General features: G+C 44.4%; 1 protein-coding gene across 3 annotated transcripts in view; it reads right to left on the minus strand.

Moving 5' to 3' along the window:
• The window catches only part of STAC (SH3 and cysteine rich domain), a 102,814-nt gene that overhangs the window by 31,494 nt on the left and 50,659 nt on the right, over positions 1 to 20,661 (minus strand). For all 3 annotated transcript variants that reach the window (XM_032650476.1, XM_032650477.1, XM_032650475.1), the window contains exons 3-6: positions 10,542 to 10,642; positions 8,935 to 9,016; positions 7,741 to 7,856; positions 4,462 to 4,540 (exon numbers count right to left, since the gene is read on the minus strand). In XM_032650476.1, coding sequence (XP_032506367.1) covers positions 4,462 to 4,540; positions 7,741 to 7,856; positions 8,935 to 9,016; positions 10,542 to 10,642 — 378 coding nt within the window. The remainder of the gene's footprint in view (positions 1 to 4,461; positions 4,541 to 7,740; positions 7,857 to 8,934; positions 9,017 to 10,541; positions 10,643 to 20,661) is intronic.

The raw sequence follows: 20,661 nt of genomic DNA on the forward strand, positions 1-20,661 counted from the left end.
TGATTTCTATCTTGTTTGCATTGTAGTCAGAAAGATGTGTTCTGTATCATATTAATTCTGTGAAATGTGTGAAACTTGCAGTATGGTCCAGTAGGTGAGCAATTTTTATTTATTTTTTTGTTGCATTGTGTGGCATACAGGATCTTAGTTCCCTGACCAGGGATTGAACCCATGCCCCCTGCAGTGGAAGTGCGGAGTCTTAACCACTGGACTGTCAGGGAAGTGTCAGCAATTTTTATAATAGTTCCATACATTCTTAAGAAGAATGTGAATTTCCCATTTGTTAGATGGAGTGTCCTTTTAATTTTATATTATCTTATTTTTTAATTGAAGTAGAGTTGGTTTACAATATTGTGTTAGTTTCAGGTGTACAGCCAAGTGATTCAGTTATATATTCTTTTGGAGCATCCTTTTAAAGTCAGTTAGATTTGGATTGTCAAGTGCGTCCTCAGATCCTCCATGTCTGTACTGAATCTTTTTGTTTATCTGATTTGCCAGTGACTGAGAGGAGTGTTAAAAAACTCTCATTATGAAGCGCGATGCCAATTTCCTAATAGTTCTGTCAATTTCTCCTTGAGTTTTTGTCATTTTGAGGCTATGTATTAGATAGATGAGTCTCTCTCTGCTCATGACCTTGCTTCCAGTGGAGTTTCTGGCAGTTAAGCCAAAGGTGAAGACCAACAAATGTGCCCATGTGTATTTCTGATGCACCCAGGAATAGGGTTGAAAACAACCACCAGAAACACTCAGACCTGCCCAAGAGCTTTTATAATATAAGAGAGAAAGCAGAGACTGCACTCTTAGCACTAAAGACATGAGTATGAATTGTACCTTCTTCTGAGGTGGCCTTGGAAATATTTCTCGAGGATTTTGACATAACATCCGGCTGGCAGAAATAATACCTGTGTGCCCTGCGTACATTTTAGAACATACATGAAGCTGGTAAAGCAGAACCGGAGGCTCTCCTTGCCAAGAATGTGAGACGATGAGTGGGAACTTGGACTATATATAAGCAGGGTGTTTTCTCTATGTTGTTTCTCAAACTACATGGACAGAGCATTAAATCCAAATCAAAGGAACATGTTTTGAAGCAAACTGATGCATAATTAATCCCTCTTGCTTCTCAGAGTGCACATGAAGAAAGCTACGGCTGATCAAAGGAATAGTTAATAGATCTCCAAAGCTTTTTAGAGGTTTATCCCTTACTAAGTTCTTTCAACAGATTGCTTTGAATAAGACTGTGAAAATGCCCCTTAACATGAAAGAGACAGCAAATCATCAACTTTGTGTCCTTGAGTGTATTACTCCACGTCTCAATTTCCTTATCTATCCAGTATTTGTTGCGTGTATATGTCTGTGTGTCCCTGTTTGTGTGTGTATATTGGAGGAGAGGGGTTAGACTAAATGGCCTCTAATCCGGCTTCTCAAATGTTAACAAGAATATGAGTCACAGGTCCATACGGAAATTCTGATTTTTCAGGTCTGGGGCAGCCTGAGATTCTGCATTTCTAATGGGCTCTCAAGTTCTGCCCAGACCGCTGGTCCACGGGCCACATGTGGATTAGTGAGGCTCTAGGCTGCATCTCTGACACTTTGTGACCTGACGATGACTTCATTAATAGCAATGGTGCTTCATATTGATGATCCCTAAATACAGCTGTTTCTCCTTGAGTTTTTGTCATTTTGAGGCTATGTATTAGATAGATGAGTCTCTCTCTGCTCATGACCTTGCTTCCAGTGGAGTTTCTGGCAGTTAAGCCAAAGGTGAAGACCAACAAATGTGCCCATGTGTATTTCTGTTCACGTAATAAAAACCCTAAGAAGACCTTTTTTTTTTTTTTTTTTTTTTTTTTTTTGCGGTACGCGGGCCTCTCACTGCTGTGGCCTCTCCCGTTGCGGAGCACAGGTTCTGGACGCGCAGGCTCAGCGGCCATGGCTCATGGGCCCAGCCGCTCCACGGCATGTGGGATCTTCCCGGACCAGGGCACGAACCCGTGTCCTCTGCATCGGCAGGCGAACTCTCAACCACTGCGCCACCAGGGAAGCCCAGAAGACCATTTTTTTTTTTTTTTTTTTTTTTTTTTTTTTTGCGGTACGCGGGCCTCTCACTGTTGTGGCCTCTCCCGTTGCGGAGCAACAGGCTCCAGACGCGCAGGCTCAGCGGCCATGGCTCACAGGCCCAGCCGCTCCGGCATGTGGGATCTTTGCAGACTGGGGCACGAACCCGCGTCCCCTGCATCGGCAGGCGGACTCTCAACCACTGCGCCACCAGGGAAGCCCCAGAAGACCATTTTTGAGTGAAGAAATTCCCAGGGCAAAAAGAGACCTCAGCTACTGAGGAATGGGCGACAGCATCCGTAAATCTGGACTAGGGTGGTGGAGGCAGAGAGGGAAGATGTGGGCCCATGCTGGGTGTGATTTTGGAGAGCAGCAGATAAGATCTGCGAACAGACTGGATAAGAGGCGTGAGAAGAAGGGTGTCAAGGCTGATGCCAAAAGTCTTGGCCTGATCATCTAGTAAAATGGCGTTCCTACAACAGAGCAGGAGCAACTGAGGAAGAGCTGGTTTCGGTAGGCGGGGGTGGGGGGTGAGTGAGGGAATCAAGAGTCCATTTGGGTGTGTTAACTTGAAGATGCCTGTTCTCCATTCAGATGGCCGTTTCCAGTAGGCTACAGGCATCCAGAGGCAGCAAAGAGGCCTAATGCTAGGAATGAAGTTTTAGAGTCATCAGTGTACAGATAGTATTTACCTTTGTTATCTCATTTAAAGATCACAACACCCTATGGATTTGTGTTATTAGTATCCTCATTTTAGAGGTGAGGTGACTGAAGCAGAGAGAGGCTAGGTCTCTTGAAGACCACATGGTCACTAAGTGAAGTCCAGCATCTACCTCCACAGCAAGGAGGGGCCAAGGACCAAATACGTCCAGTGCGATTAATGATGAGGATGCCCCCTGCGATTTGGTGAGAAGCGTCAGGGGAAGAAGGCAGGCAGAACTCAGACTCAGGGGACAGAACAGCTGACAGACTTGCAGCACTGAAATGCAGCTCTGGCTTACATTCCAGCCTCTGGTGAGTCTGGTCCTACTATACTGACAAACTCCAGGGCTGCTCACCAAATTCAGTTGTTGGATCTGCAATGCTGGACAGAAGTGGGCTGGGAGGTCCTGCAGGGACCTGCAGAAGTGAGCAGGTCCTGCTCTGCCACGAGGTCCTCTGGCAGCTGGCACTCTCTGATTTGTCTTTCTAATGGCACTGCTAAGTGCTTGACGGATGTCTGCACTGATCTGAAAGTAGTGTTTTCCCCATTTGATGCCAAAGACTTCTTACCCTAGCAGTGTGCTTTAGCAGCTGTGGGTGGGCTTGGCAAAGGGGGTCCTAATGGACGCTGATGCTTATTTAGAAAGGAGGGTCATGGGGCACTGCCTGAGGGAATCGCAGAGGCCCCATCCTAACTAGAGAAGAGAATGAATGGATTCCTAGAGCTAAGGAAGTGAAGTGACACCTTGTAAGACAGCAGCTGACAAAGCAGCTATGGGGTATTTGATGTAGAAGTCCTGCTTCCAGTCTGGAAATGGCAGGGACATTTAGTCAAGTGGAAAACCTGTCCAAGGTGGTGCTTCACCTGTGGGTATTAGAGCTTCAAGGGATAACTTCTGCCAGGAGAATGCATTCAGCCCAAGGTAACAATGCAGGTCAGGACCTGCAACCGTGCTGGGTTATGAGTGACCTGAGGACAGCTTTGTGACCTATGTAGTTTTGCTGCTGGTAGTAAATACTTCATAAATAGTTTTTGGATAAATGAGTGGAAATTAAGTAGCTGTTGACATCAAGAGGCTCATCGAGACTCAGGCATAAGGTGCTGGTTATGTTTCTTTAAGTTCTGGTTTAAGAGGAGGTTCTTTCTCAATGTTAGCAAGCAATAGCATGTAGTTAGCATCTAATAAGTATTCTAGAAATTATTATAAGGAGGACTTATGCTATTAGCAAACTAAACGATATTAATAAAGAATGTCTGGCTAGACTGTGCAGATCAGTCTTTGAGTCTTATTTATCTCTGCTGGGAAGGAGCCCAGGTGAGGCCCACACTCCCCGGCACCACCCCTCACCTGGAGTACTTCCGGTGTAGCATGGACTGGTTCTCTCTGGGATGCTCTGTTATCCAGTGTAGGTCAGTGGGGGAAGTGACGTGTTAACAGAAAGGCCTGGAAGGACCTCTATGTCCTTATGGCATGAGAACTCAGAAGACAGAACTTAGGGAATGTTATAGCCAAATCACTGAAATCCACCAGTGATTATGCCCGGTTTCCCTCCAGAATATCAAACACTTGCCTGGATTGAATTCTGAGAGCTGGCAGAGAGAGGGGCCTGGAAGTCAGGTGTGCCTGCCTGCTGACCTGGATGACGGATGTGATTCCCGTTTGTGCTGGGCGGTGCTAGATCCCCACACCCCCCACTTACCGCTGTTGCTACGCTTCCGTAGGCCGTACACGCCTGCTGGCCCGTCAGCCTCTTCAGGAACCTCGACGAGATCTGAAATCTTGAAAAGAGGGAACAGAGTGGAATGAGCAATGTCATTTCAGGGGCCGACTGAGCAGAGATTGTGATACCAGTAGAAGAGCGAAGGTGGAATTTACATGACACTGTCTTAAGAATCGCATCATTGCTCTTCTGTCTGTTTGGTTAACTTCACAGAGGCTGTGTGCTCTCTTACGGGCACTGTCCCTCCCTCCCAGTGTCCAGAGCAGGCTCTGGGGTTGGCACATGACAGGTGAACGAGTGCCTATATGCACAGGCCACAGTTAGGCTACTTCCCGGGAAGAGACAGAGAGAAATCAGAATTCCTGCTCACATCCTGTCACTTAAAATGGTCAGTAGAACTACAGCTCTTTCTAGGTGAGTGTTAAATATTAATTATAGAGAACAAGATGCACTACTGAGGGGTGCATGACTTAGGTGTGAGTTCAATGCCATTTCCATTGCTGCGAAAAGTAATTGCTTTTGTAATAACAAATTCTGCCCTTTCTTGTGTATAAGAGAGGTCATAGTTAGAATTTAGGTTACAGAAATGACAACAACAATAATAAAGCAGCACTCTAAATAGCTAATTGTTACCAATCATCTAGCACGTGCTGTTTTTACATACTTTATATGAATCATCTCATTTATGCTTCACAGTAATCCTCTGATAGGCCTATTTTTCAGATAGGAATCTGAAGCCCAGAGACAATCAAGAACTCAGCTTGAGGTCTCAGAGCTCGTAAGTGGTGGAGCTGGGGTTTGAACCCCTGGTGTTGTCTCCAGAGCCCATGCTCTTTTTTTTTTTTTAAAGTATAGTTGATTTACAATATTATGTTAGTTTCAGATGCACAGCATAATAATTCAGTACTTTGCAGATTATACTCCATTAAACTTATTTCAAGATAATGGCTATAATTCTCTGTGCTATACAGTAAATCCTTACAGCTTATCTACTTTATGTATAGTAGTTTGTATCTGTTGATCCCATATGCCTAATTTGTCCCTCTTCCCTGCCCTTTCCCCTTTTGGAACCATAAATTTGTTTTCTATATCTGTGAGTCTGTTTCTGTTTTGCATATCCGTCATTTGTATTATATTTTAGATTCCACATATAAGTGATATCAGACAGTACTTGTCTTTCTCTGTCTGACTTATTTCACTGAGCATAACATTCTCTAGGTTCATCTCTTAAGCACTGTGCTTCACCCAGCAGTGTAGCTGGACTAGCTCACGTGGGCTGGTGAGAGCCTTTAGGGTCATCACACTGGTAGCTTGAAATTGGCCACAGTGGGAGTATTTACACCATGGAAATTGGCAAATGCTACAAATCAGGGTTCAGCCCTTGTTGGTCATTAAACATTTACACCACAGATGGCCTCTTTCAAAGGGTCAGTTGCTCTACTTCTATCTGTGCATCTCTCACCTCTTTAAAAGAGGAGTTTAGGGGACCTCACAGGAGAGCCATATTTGTAAAACAATTTATTTATATCTTACTAGAGAGGAACAAGTTTGCCTTCCTAACTCTCCTCATCAGCTCTAGAGTACTTTAGTACCACCTTCCTGAGACCGTTTTTTTCTTACAATTTAACTTTAAGATTTATTTCAGCCATTCTTCCTTTCATGACACATCAGAAAGAAGAAAAAAAAAATGTCACAGGGTCTCTAAGTCACTTGTACCCTGTTCCTCTGAAGCTCACTATTTCTGAATAGAAGTTGCTATTATCATGTTAATATAATCTTACAAAACTGAAGATCATTCCTAAACTAGCTAACCAACTCCTAGAAAGTTTTCGAATGTGGTTTCTCCTGATCTTCCCAAAGCCATCAAGCCTTCTGTATTCTAGAACATTTGAAAGCACATGAGAGGAAACCTAACGATTTAGAAACAGCTAGGCAGCAACTTGCCAACAATGTAAAGCAAATGCCTCTACAGCCCTGGAAGAAAATAAACCTTTGCTATGTGGGAATATGTTCGCTTTAGGATATAACAATACTGCCAGGATGGCAAGACGCTGAAGTTCATTACTCCCGACCCTGCAGGAAGGAAGCAGAGTCATGTTAAAGTAGCAATTGTTTCTGTTTGCTTCCACTGAGGCAATTTGGACTCTGGGGAAAGCGTGAAGTGACAGATATTTAAGTACAATTTCATTTGTCTTTGTCTCCCTGCAGCTCTCGTTGTCTCCCTGCAGCTCTCAGAATAAAGCCTTCACAGAGCAAAATTTCAAGAAATATTTACGGATGGAACCAGGGCCAGGAAGTATAAGTGGGCTATGATGAACGAACATGTCATTGACATTGAACAAACTATGCTTTTTGCCCCTAAAACCAGTCTGTAGGGTCGAGATATTGCCAGAAATAAAGCTGTCTTAGACACGAAAGCAGACTGGACATCCCTTATTTATGCCTGTGATGGTCTTTCTGCTCATAGCATCAGTCACAAACGTGGAGGCGAAAAGGTTCACTGTCTCCCGCGGAGTGTTTCTCAGGATGTCTCCTTGCTGTGATGAGCAAGAGCTCAGAACCGCAGCAGCAGACATTGCTGCTCATGCGGGCAGGTCAGGCCCATCTCTGGGGAGCCTTCTCTCTGCTACAGAGTTGTGTGGCATCTTGGGGCATTCACAGAAATTTTGGTTGGGACAGTCAGAGAGAGGATGATGACACAGGTCACAGAGACGCACACAACACTCATTTTAGATCAGGTAAAACATAGGAGAGAGGTGCTTGGGAGGGTGTGTGAAACATGGAGGGAAGCGCCCCGCCTCCACGCCACCCCCGTCTTCCGGGGAGGGCAGTGTTTGTGTGAAAGAAATCAAAGGGTGCATCTTGCCTTAGAGAGAGAGGACTGAGAAGATGTGAGAAATGGCTGTATTCTTGAACTGGGATGTAGCTGGAAGGAGAACTGGACACAGCTGGGACTTCTCTGCTTCTGCCCCTTGTTTGGGTCGAACCTTTCTATGTGTCAGCGGATAAGCTACTAGTGGTGGGAGGGGGAGGGAGAGAGAGTCAATGAGCCTGAGGCCAGGAGCGTGGTCTTTAGGAGGAAAGTAAAAGGATCTCTGGGGGTTGGCCCCAGAAGGTTAACCTTTAGTGGCCCAAAGGCACTTGGAGCTCCCTTTAAAGGCTGCCTGACCCCCAAGAGACTCCCCCCCCCCCCACCGCCTGATGCATTTAGGTGGGACCCGCACTCCACACTGCCCGAGGGAGGAAGAGGACAATTACCGAGGTTCCGTGAGGTGAACTGGAGCCGCTGCCGGAGCTGCCCTTCTTTGTTCTCTGGGCCAGGGAGGTGCCGAAGCGGAGGGTCTCATAGACAGGGTCCACCTTATTGCCGCAGGCTGCAGCAGAAGAGAAAGCTCACCTGAGAGAAGGGTTTCCTCATATCACAGTCGGGACAGACAACCACCTATCATACCTCCTGGGTTAACGGCATCGAAAAGTAGGTCCTGCACAACAGACCCTCTTACCCCTGGGGAAATGGAGCTTTTGTGGTCAACTTTCCTCGCGTGCTCCCCCCACGACCTGTGCCCATTTCCCAGGTCCCTCCACTGCACTCAGCCCACTCTGCTCCCAAAGCTTTGCTGATTGACTGGTTTTCCTCTTTGTTATCCACCCGCTGGACTCCAGTGCCAAGGTTCTTCCCAGCTTTATTTCCTCTAGTGAAAGGCCCTGCTCACCAGGGTACGAAGTCTCGTGACACAAAGTCTGCAGTAGGAGGCAACCTTTTTGAAAGACTTGGACATTACCAGGCTTCCTGGGATTTCTAATTAAAAACTTTCCAGTTTGTAAATTTCTAGTTTAAAAGTTGCTCCCCCTGCCACCACCAAAGGGCAAACGTAAATGTAGAGATTTTCAGAAAGGGAGAAGAAATGGAACTGAAGGATATTGTTGAGGAATATATTCAAGCCAGAAATACCTAAAAATATAAGACATCTTTTCCTCATTAAAGAATAAACAATATTCAGTAAGCTCCTTCCAAGCGTTGGTCTATAATGTATATCTATTTTCTACAAAAAATTATGAAAAGCAGCCATTGCTGTTTTCATCGTATAGGGTCCAACAGGTTGAGTAGCTTGTTCAGACACACAGTTGGTCAATGGAGGAGCTGGGCTGTGACCCAGGTCTATGGGATGCCAGGCTCCATGCTCCTTCCACTCTGCCATGCTGCTGATGGCCTTTGGACCTGGGTTCTTTGAAGCTTCATCAGGGAGAGGACAAAAATTTCTGGAGAATTTGGTTCACCTTAAGTTTCTCCTCCAGCAAAACAAACAACCATAACCCAATTAGCCACCAAACGAGTGCCACCCGCCCCCGGTCCCCCACTGGTACGGCAGCATCGGGACCTGGGAGAAGAGCAGCCATCAGCTCTGACGTTGCTGCTCCAAACCCAGCTCAGCCCACCGGGCCCCAACTCACCAATGGGCATAACTTCTTTAATGCATCCAAACTGTTCATGAATGAGCAAGGGGGAGCTGTAGTAACGCCGAAACCCCTTTGGCTGGAGACAGAATGAGAAAGAGAAGGGCTCAAAGTTACTGATGAGATGAAGAAAACCCCACGAGAACTCTAAAAATGAAACCAGTTGGTTCCTCTAGGGGTGCCTCCCTGTCTCCCTTTAAGATGCTGACATGTCCTGTAATTTATCCCTGGGGTTGGGTTGGGAGGTAGAGGTGTCAATAAGCAAGCTCCACTCCCTCCAGAAAGCAAGCCCCAGCCCTGCCCTCCCCCGTCCCACTTCTCCTCTACAGGTGCACATTGCAGCCTCCTTTATGTTGGGCTCCTCATTACTTCCCAGGATAAAAATGGACCATTGTGTGTTATTTCACCACGTGATTTATTAACATCATTAAAAGGCCTGGGCATGGGCAAGCAGACCTCACAGGTAGACCTGAAGTCCCTTGTATGTCTGATGAGCTCTACGCAGAGCTTTGTGTCCTAGATTCCGTTCTGTTTTTCTGACCTCTCATCCATGGTTTCTGCCTTGGCTTGTGGGAATCACCATGGGAGGAGAGGAGGGGAGCACGTGAGGCAGGGGTTTTGGAGAAGAGGACACTGCCAATCAGAGTACGGAGATGAACTCTCTAAGAATCCTGACTTACTGTACCCCAGTGTTAGAAGGGAACTGAAGGGTCCCACCCCTACTAGAATTCCAGAATCCCTTCCAATGTTCCTAGCAAGTGGTATGCTCCTATGAACACTGCTGGGGATGTGGATAGCAGGAACTCTCACTAATCCTGGAGGCAGGTCTTTGGTGACATCATATCTGATGGTTAAGACTTGGAACCTACTGATCCTAGGCCTTTTCCCTGAAGCCACAGAGGACGACAGAATTCTGTGTGACAGATCTTAAATTCTTCTGAAGACAGCTGTCATGCCCCAAGTATGTGCCTAGGGTAGACATTCTTGGTCCCTTCTATAATTCTTTGGCCATCTTAGTTTCAACTATTCTCAAAAGTGTTCTGGGTGGCTTTTTTATCATTGTGTGGCACCAGTACTGAAGTCCACCCCCGAGATGCGACGATCAGCCCAGAATTGGCCAGGCTGAGCCCCCAGCCCTTCGTTTGCCCACCATGATCTGTTACAGTGGTATAGATGTTTACTACTCTCTCCACTTCTGTGGGGCGGTTCATCTCTATCCCATTCTTGATACGCACTGAGCTGTCAGACAATTAAGCTGGGGCTGAGGGGGCTCCTGGGATGCCTGCTTTTTACTTGCAAAACCTGGACAGTCCCAATGCTAAAACCGGGAAAGTGCCGACCCAGGACAAGGTGGCCACTCTATGAAGGACACTGAGCCCGTTCCACACATGCAACATGCATCTCCTAAGTTGACAAAGCTCCTCCTTCCTCAATCATTATGCCAACTAGGAAGCCAAGTTGTCCAGCCAGAGACGTGGGGGGTACCTTCCCGGTGTCCAGTTCTCAGGGTGCTGCCGTGAAATATTTTGAATGGAGTGATCTCATCGGGCAGGCAGGTGCCCTGAGCAGCGGTTCCGGGGCACACTCCGGGCACAAGCCCTTACCAGTTTGCCCATGCACCGCTGGGGTGCCAGGCCGTCCATGCACTTGTGGTGGACACTCATCTTACAGGCCTTGCAGCGCAGTCCATGCTTAGCATTTGTTCCTGTCAGATATATGGTGAGCTTTGGTTAGGATACAACCTACTGTTCCCTGGCGACTTGTATGAAATCACTGAAAAAGTGGTCATTCCCATAACCCAGCTAATTCGTCTTTCCTGTGATGTTTATATGAAGATTTAAAAATGGACAAAATATTACGGTAGATTCTTTTACCTTCTTCCATATTTTCTACCCAAAGTATCAGCTCTGGTTTCCTTCCACCCCTTTCCTGTTTATTCCTCCAGACAATCTCAACCTCCTCTGCCTCCACTGCTCACTCAATTCAAGCTTGCAAATCCCACTTTCTTTGCTCTTCATATGGATCACATTTCTGCTCTTCTGTGTATCTTGCTGAGTAGTCCAAGTCCTGAGATTCTACCCATTTTTACCTGAATTCCCAACACACAGTCTGAACTATTGGGCAAACTCTCTGGAAAATGACCAATAAAGGGGGAACAGCGTGGTCTGTGTGAAAGTGGGGCTGATGATGGTCTAAAGTGGGGGATAGAGGGCTCAATCAGACACCAGCCCCTGCCTGGGGGAAAAGGAAGAGGAGGTGGGGGGCAGTGAAACTACCCCTACAGTGAGTCACTTAGTGTCCTGGGACACAGTGCCGTAACAGGTGAGAAGAAAGAAAGCAGAGGAGGGAGGGGAGGCAGAGAGTCATCCTGGCCACCGTGTCCAAAATCTTGGCCTGCACCAAGGCCCAAGGCAGCAGCACTGGAGAGGCATCGGGAGGACAGACCAGAGGGCGGGATGTGGGAGCTTCAGGAAGACAGGAGTGGTGCTGGGCACCTCATTTGTTGTTTTACAAAGTGGCTGGCTGGAGGCGAAGAGAGGATGTTAAAATGGGATGTCTTCTGTCTCCATTGAGTCCAGGACAGAGGATACAGGACAAGAGGTGCCATCTTCTCTGACTTATGAAAAGGAGGTGGCAGGCTTCCAAGCAGGTCTTAAAAATGAGGCACCAAAATGGATTTCACAGCCCTTAGGTGACCAAGCAAATCAAGCCTATTGGAAAAGTGGAAGGGAGGTGGGAGGCTGGAGGGAGCATTTCTTTGTAGAGTTGTTGAGACACTATTAGTTTTATCCCTAAAACTATGCTTCTCTACATAATGAGAAGAAGGAGGTGCTTTCTTCTCTTCTCAGTCTCCTGCTACTGAGAGGGATTTTGAGGAGATTTGGACACATGGCTGTGGCCACACCCATGGGAGCATGTAGGTGAGGGATACGGGTGACCAGTGGTCCTGCCAGCCTACCAAGGAGAAACAGCCATATAGGCAAGGCCCGCACCTTAAAAGCTTGTCAGCAAAAGGATGTGTGAATACTTTCCATGGATCACGTGGAATGCTGCCCAAGAAGACCAGCTGGAAAGGCAACGAGCTTCCCTCAGTAGGAATTAATATGTCCATATGCCGTGACACATGAGGTCACAGGTCTCCCCTATATATCATAGCTGACCACAGACACAAAGCGAGGACAGCCCAACACACATAAAATCCACCCTCTTCTCCACCACTGCCTCCTCCAAACCATCACCACGCCTTGTCCGGACCAATTCCTGACTGAATTGCCTTATCCATTTTTGCCTTCCTCCACTGTGTGTAGAACCTCCTACTTAATGGTCTCTCGGTAGGTTCTCCCTGCCTTTCTGGTGTTACACAAAATGCTCACCATGGTGGCGAGACTTTGTATGATTTGGTGGGAGCCCATTTCTAACTTTGTCTCAGGCCGACCCCTCTTGTTCACCAGGGTCTAGCCACATGACCTTCTTCAAGTTCCTTAAATGCACAAGCTCTTGAATCCCTCAGGGTCTTTACACATGCTGCCCTGTGTGCCTGCAATGCTTGTCTGTAGCTCCTCACTTGTTTCACTGTCCTCATCCTTAGGGCTGCTTGTCATTTCTTCAATGAGGCCTTCTTGGGAACATTCCCCCTCCCCCCCTCTAAATTATCTTTTTTTCCTGTTGGTCTTTTCACAGCGCTCTGTTGTTATCTTTCACAGGATTTATCACAGTTGTTATTTATTTGAGAGTTCGTTTTTGTCTTTTCCTCTGGACTATGAACTCAATGAGGCTAAGGACTGAGTCTGTCCATTTGCCACTGTTTACCCAGCTCTGGGTATGATGCCCAATAAATACGTATTAAAGAAATTAATGAACGAATTCTTTTGTAGTCAGTCACACACATACTGAAATCAGTGGTGACTGATTTAGATAATTAATTGAAGTTGATTTCATCGATGGTGTAGGAATGGCATTCAAGCGCTGAAAGAGGACTTGGAGATCATCTATGTGTATGATTTTATTTTATTTTATATTATTTTTTTAACATCTTTATTGGAGTTTAATTGCTTTACAATGGTGTATGTGTATGATTTTATTTCACAGACGAGAAGCCTAAGTGTCCAAGCAGTAGAATGACTTATCTCAGGTCAGAGGAGGTCCTGCTTAGTTTCACTCTTTCCCTGCTTGGCCCAAACATTTCCTCCTTTTATTTGGCTTGTTTAACCTATATGGGGATGCAGTTGAGGATAATGAGATGATAAAATAGGGTCTATGAGAACCTGACAGTCAGCTGAGAAAAGCAACAGGAAAACTCTTGACTGGACAAAGCCCTAGAAACCCTTCAGGAGGTATTACCTGAAAACTCCCTTCACAAAGGCATCATTTAACACAAAGTGTGTCTGCTGTTATAAATACAGAAAGTCAAAGTGACATATAAACACACCATAAATTCCTGGGTATGTGTGCGTGTTCATAAATACTAGTTGGAAAATCTCTTTTTCATTTTGAGAATAACCACTTAGCTGAAAAATTGCAATGTCTTCAAAAGACTGGACTTTGAAGGCAGTAACTTAATTTTTGTTTTCTAATAGAGAATGCTATTTGTGCCTTACGTGAGAATGTAAGTAAAAGTTTCCAAGAGGAAAGTTATTTCATTGTGTGCTGGACTCTGAAATAGAGCCATTATATATTAAGGTATATTTTCCTTCAGACCTGAACACCATAATTTCAGTTTTCCTTGCTTGTTCTAAAACACTCCACTGTATGAGTCAGACCACCTGCAATTATTTGGTTTCAGGTGTTCCAATTTCTACCATGGAATAGCAAAAGTGATTGAAGAGGAAAGCTTGTATTCTGTGGCTCAGAGACTAGTTCAAAGGAATAATTTACATCCCAGCAGTGGCATTAGTTTACTGTAGCAAGATATGGAGAAGCTATAATCTAACTCGTTTTATCACCACTGATCTCCATCACAAAGGCATCACTGAATGTGACCGTTATGCCTCAGTAGGGTGGGAAAAACATGGTTTTAAATTTGAATCTGTCTCATGTGGGCTCTTTAAACTTAAGAAAACTACTAAAATTCTTGGAGCTTCAGCTGTCTCATCATCAAATGGGAATACTACTAACTACTCTCAGGGTTGCTAATAGTAATAGCATCATAATATATGCAAAGGGGATGGCATGGGTTTACACACTTGGAAAAATAAAGATATCACTGGATTTTGAGTAAATATGGTGGACTGGCAACATCAGTTTCCCACTTATTCATACCAAAACCCCACTAAAATTAGCAAGAATTAAAAAATGGTATAAATGCCCAAATAACAGAGTTACTGGGAGGAGTGGCAAGAGTAGAAGAAAGTTCAACATACATACATTTGGAAGATAGCAACTGAAGGTGTGGTAAGCAATTTAGCAGAAGAGAGGAAGATTGGATTTCCCAATAGCAGCTTGGAAACTAGAAGGTCATGGAGCTTCAAAAACCGTGGAATTTCAAAATTCTGCAAGAAGAGAATTTCCAACCTAGAATTTTATACCCAGCCAAATCACCAACAAGTATGAAGGCAGAATAAACACATATTCAGATCCTCAGGAATTAAAAATATTTAACTTTCCACACAAGCTTTCTTAGAAAACTACTGAAGAATGTGCCTTAGAAAGATGAAGAAATAAATCAAGGAAGAAAAAAATATCAGCCTCAGTGTGCAACACAAGAACAACACAGAGGAGAGGTAAGTGATATGCCCATATGACAACACAGTAATAGCCCTAGACAGGAGCCACAGATGAAGTGAGGCAGTAGACTTGGGAAAAGATGGAACTTAAACATTTACAGAGCTTTTTTAGATTTGGATATCATAATAGATATGGCATTAGACAGATATATGAGAGTATATAAAAAAACAATTATAGGTGCATGAAAAGTCAAGGAAATGAAAAAGGCAATTTCCAGTATGAAGCAACATAAAACCTGTGTAAGAAAAGAAATGTAATCATGGTACAATGCTAGAATCAGAAGTGAGCAATGGTCATAAGAGTGTATAAAGTGACTAGTTGACACAAAATTGTGATAAAGCTACTTGGGAAGACGACAGAGCAAGGGAGCAGCAGACTGTGATGTGACTCTTGTGGGAAAAGTGAGAGTGAGGAAGAAGTGAACAAGCAGGGGTTGCTGGAGGGGTTAGAGCTGAATCCTCATCCTCTATAGCAGGAAGCCAAGACATGTGTGATTCATCAATAAATAGTAGTAGAAGCACAGGATTTAGAAATATTGAAATGAATGCTAGAAGCAACAATTAAAAAGGATGAAAGTGGTTGACTTTCAGAAGCGAGTCTGGGTTATAGGATGAGACAGTTTGCACTGTAGTATTTTCAGTACCATCAGTACCACCTTTAAACTAGTCTCATGTACTACTGTGACAAAAAGCAAAGTTGTACTTGCAGGAAACCAGGTCAAGTCAGCCCCTTGGAATGATGTGGTCCTTGGAATATGGAGATATAGGGAAGACATGGGGCCAGATCTTCACAGAAACCATCAGTTCTTCCCTGGGATATGAACTTCTAGGATAAATCTAAGATAGTTCTATGAGTTACAGTTGAAAATTGTTAAGAATGTGAGTTATGATATTGAGATGGATTTTGGAATGGATCAGTGAAAACCAATACAACACTGATTAACTGTTGGGCACTGAGCCATTTTATGAGCCTGGTATCATTTACCACTATGGATGAGTGAGCTGTCCATAGAAAACCAAGTGTTGAAGCTCCAGGGAATGAAGAAGTTTATATATAGATGTTAGGAGAAAATATTGAAGGGGTTTTCTCAATGCAAATGGCTGAATCAACTACACTGGATGACAGGCTTTTTAAAAGAAATGATATCGATTACAGGTATCTATAAAACAATTGGCCAGACTAATTTTGATAAGATTTTGCCATCGAGGCATTGCTTACCCCTTGGCTGAATTTCATATAGTATCAGAGTTAAAGATAAAGCAATTGTTGCCCTTGAGATCACTTACCTAGAGGAACAATATGGAGAATGGGTAAAAATAAGAAAAAGAAATGTGTAAGAAAAGAAATGTAATCGTAGTACGGTACTTAATCAGCGGTGAACAATAGTTAACATTGTTACTGATAATTAATTTGCTTCCAGATTGTACAACCACGGTATCAACTCTTATAATTTATTTGATAAAATTAATGTAAATTAGACAAGAAAGATACCTCACTATGATTTGGGAAAAAAACTTTTAAAAATCTAGAAATAAATAATATATATGTTATATATATATGAATATCTAGAAATAGATTCATAAATATTTCTTGGATTACATAAAAAATATATAAATGATTCAAAGGTAAATATAGATGAGATAGTTCAAAGATGTTCCAGGCCCCTGTTCTTACAGGTTTAGCTACTGGACTCCCCTCAGCCTCTGGCAGTACAGGCCGTGGCTGGGAGAGGAGACTGCAAGGGATCAGGAGATCGCTTGCATCAAGAGTCTGCAAAGCCTCGGAGGGCCAGAAGCCAGGCTCACAGAAGGGCCTCAGAGCCACAGATGAGAGCAAAAGTGGAGGGTGTGTTTTCAGTGCCTGGGCAGACCAAAGGCATTTAAGGGCTAGGGACTATGAAAACAGTAGTAAAGATGGTAGAGTTAGTATTTTTAAACTAAAGGCCATAACAAAACCTACGATGGGTGATAAAAACCGGCATTATAATGCAGCTAGCATTATTCATGGACCATTTGCCTTTCAATGAACACTAACGCGAGGAATGAAACAGAATTCCTTAGCATTCCCTCCCTGATGGGACCTCTGCTGACTCTCCTTGCTTCATTTTCAATATGCTCCACCTTGAGCTACTCCTTGGTTTTACCAGATCATTTGTGGCTCCTGGCAAGGGTGGCCGGCTCATGCCACCTGAGCGCTGCTCACATTGCCTCCTCTGCCTTTCTTGCTCAGGTGCTAAACAGCTTCCCATTTTCTTGAAGCCCTTTTAAGGATTTTCCAAAGCCTCCTGCACACACACTCTCCCTGCTTCCACCACCTCAGGACCCACACTTTCCTCTGCTCCCTTACTGTTCCCAGGTACCTTTCACAAAAGGCCCTTGACTTGGAGTGATGGCTTATTCACCTCTAGAACCCCTGTGGCCAGGAAAGGGGAATCACTCCTTCCACCTCTGCTACTGATTCCTCAAACCCTCCTCAAAGCAGATGCTGATAACTGTCTGGACCTGTCCTCATACTGTGGTGTACTAGAAGGAATCTGAGCTTCAGAATTCGAGCAATACAGCTTAAACTGGCCCCAAACTTTGGAAATCACTCAGTAGTTAGAAGAAAGGTTTCTGATAAAGGGGAAAAAATGGGAACATTTTTCCCATCACAGTTGAACTCTACTCATGAGAACTTGATTAAAAATAACCCATGCTGGGCTTCCCTGGTGGCGCAGTGGTTGAGAGTCCGCCTGCTGATGCAGGGGACATGGGTTCGTGCCCCGGTCCGGGAAGATCCCACATGCCGCGGAGCGGCTGGGCCCGTGAGCCATGGCCGCTGGGCCTGCGAGTCTGGAGCCTGTGCTCTGCAACGGGAGAGGCCACAGCAGTGAGAGGCCCACGTACCGCAAAAAAAAAAAAAAAATAACCCATGCTATCTGTCCCCTACTATGAGTTCAATTGAACAAGGTGGTTTGAAGACCCCTGGGCCATCTTTCCCTGAATATATTCCCCACTCCCTGCTACATTACATCTTTTCCAACTCCTTCCTAGCTTAAAAAAATTAATGGCATTCATTGTTTATAAATGCTTCTGTTGATCTTTCCTATTTCGGTTTCTGACTCCTAGTGGAAAAACTCTCCCTACTTCTCCCGCCCCTCACCCACACGGAGCTTCAAAAATAGCAAGAGGAGTTGGGTTGGCTCAGGGCTTTGTGTTTGGAGTCCATAGCCTTTGCCCTCTGGGTCATTTCACGTCCTAACACCATGGCCAGCAAGCTTTCCTTTTGTTACATGTGTGTGGCTTGAAGTTTTGAGACATGTCTTCCTGAATGATCACTTTCTCATGACCATCTGGAATACCCCTGACCTCAATAATAATCTCTGCTGCTCTCTGTCTTCTCCTCTTCTCTGAGGTCTGCAGTTTTCACAGTCTCATTTGCTTTCTTCAGAATTGTTCTTCTAGCTTAGGGCTCAAGAATTTGTACTTATCCTCAGCTCTCCTAAGAATGGATTGGCCAATCTATGCTATACTCCATCTCTCCATCTCCAAAGTGCTTCCCGAGGAATTTGGCATGCTATTAATCTCAACCTTTCATACATACAGATAGCTTTAATCGTACTGAACAATTTTTGAGTTTTTTAATACACAAATAACATTCATTTGTATCAATGTATTTAATTGTCAGTAAATTCCATGAAGTAGGTATTGTTATTTTCAATCTCATTTGAAAGACACTGGGATTAAAAGATGCTCAACATTGCTAATTATTAGAGAAATGCAAATCAAAACTACAATGAGGTATCACCTCACACTGATCAGAATGGCTATCATGAAAAACTCTACAATTAATAAATGCTGGAGAGGATGTGGAGAAAAAGTAACCTTCCCACACTGTTGGTGGGAATGTAAATTGGTAACAGCCGCTATGGAGAACAGTATGAAGGTTCCTTAAAAAACTAAAACTTGAGCTACCATATGATTCTGCAATCCCACTCCTGGACACATATACAGAGAAAAACATAATTGGAAAAGGCACATGTACCCCTACGTTCATAGCAGCACTATTTACAATAGCCAAGACATGGAAGTAAAACCTAAGTGTCCATCGACAGATGAATGGATAAAGAAGATGTGGTATATATATATATATATACATACACACACACACACACACATATACAATGGAATATTACTCAGCCATAAAAAAGAATGAAATAATGCCGTTTGCAGTAACATGGATGGACCTAGAGATGATCAGACTCAGTGAAGGAAGCCAGACAGAGAAAGACAAATATCATATGATTATCACATATATGTGGAATCTAAAAAAATGATACAAATGAACTTATTTACAAAACAGAAATAGACTCACAGACATAGAAAGCAAATTTGTGGTTACCAAAGGGGAGCCAGCGGAGGAATAAATTAGGAATTTGGGATTAAAATATATACATCACTATATATAAACTAGACAACCAACAAGGACCTACTGTATAGCACAGAGAACTATATTCAATAACTTGTAATAACCTATAATGGAAAAGAATGTAAAAAAGTATATATATATATGTATAACTGAATCACTTTGCTGTGTACCTGAAACTAACACAACACTGTAAACAAACTGTATTTTAATAAAAATTAAAAAAAAAGAAATTGGGATTGAGAGAAGGTAAATCAATTGTCCAAGGTCACTCCATCTACTAAGTGCAGAGCCAGAATGCAAACACCCACCCCAACCTCTCTGCCCCATTCTGCCTCTCTCCTGGCTCTCTCTTGCAGTTCTGTATTTTGAATTTGTTTGCAATGATCCACTTGTAGATGCTCACTAGTGCCACTTGTGATGACTGTCAGGGCAGTGAACGAAGTTCCACTTCTACAAATCTGATGGGACAAAGCCCTCACTTCTTTGCCTTTGTCAGCTACTGGAGGTTTTGGAATGAGCATCAAGCCAGGGAGCTTGAGTATAATTCTCTGGGCAATCAGGTTGAGGAAAGCAGTCATTTTCCCTGAGAAAAGCAGTAATTCGATGTCAGTTCGCTTTCAGAAGAGGGTTGGCAGCAGTGTCAAGGGGATGAGGCGGTAGAGATGGATAAAAGAACATAGTTTAGGAAGTTCTTGAAACAGTTCACATGAGATGTGCTGAAGCCCGGCCTGAGGCAGGAGCAGTGGGAAGAGGGGAGGGAGTTGGCCATGGAGAAGTCACAGAAGTAGAACTGACGGAGTATGCTGCTCATGGGTGGGGTTTCTAGAGAGAGGGGCTGGGAGAAGTTAAAGACAGCCTTGAGGTTCTGGCCAGGTAGATGGGAGCACGCAGGTGCCATGTGCCCCAGTAGGAGAGGCCAGCAGTAAACTGGCAGGTTTTATGGGGGAAGGAGATGATTTGCTTCACTGTGGGAAGATGTAGGCATTTCAGCATCCACAAGGCATCTGAGCAGCAGAGTTCCGGTAGCTAAAGTGAGAGACGGGAGCTTGGGAAAGAGGCCGGCCAGCACCGGTACATGCCCCCTGGGACAGCAGGACAGGAAGACAGGGACAAGCAAAGAGCCCTGAACCTTACTGCTAAGTGGGCACCACTGCTTTTGGGCACTGTCTCATTGAATCTTTATGCCACATCTATCAGAGAGATATTTTTATTTCTATTTTTAAAACGAGAAAATCGATGCTCAGAAAATGTTCCTGGACATCTCCTTCTCAAAGAGGGCTATCAGGCTGATCTCACGTGAAGTGATACAGTCCCTCTGGGTCAGAGTCAAGCTGGTTCACTGTCCCGCCTCGGTTATAGTAAGTCATGCTTGTGACTTCTCTTTATGGCATTACAGCGCTTGGATCTTAGACTGTAAGGGATCAGAATGAAGCAGATGTAAACTCTTGAAGCCATGTTCTTGCCGTGTCAATGGAAACACACATTTCCCTGATTGGAGGTAAAGTGTGTGTGTGGTGAGCACACGTGCTGGCAGGTATCTACGTGTGCACTCCTGTGCTTGCTTGTTGTCATGTTGTTGGGACGACGAGTTGG

The sequence above is a fragment of the Phocoena sinus genome, chromosome 11, assembly GCF_008692025.1.
Source record: "Phocoena sinus isolate mPhoSin1 chromosome 11, mPhoSin1.pri, whole genome shotgun sequence".
NCBI lineage: Eukaryota > Metazoa > Chordata > Mammalia > Artiodactyla > Phocoenidae > Phocoena > Phocoena sinus.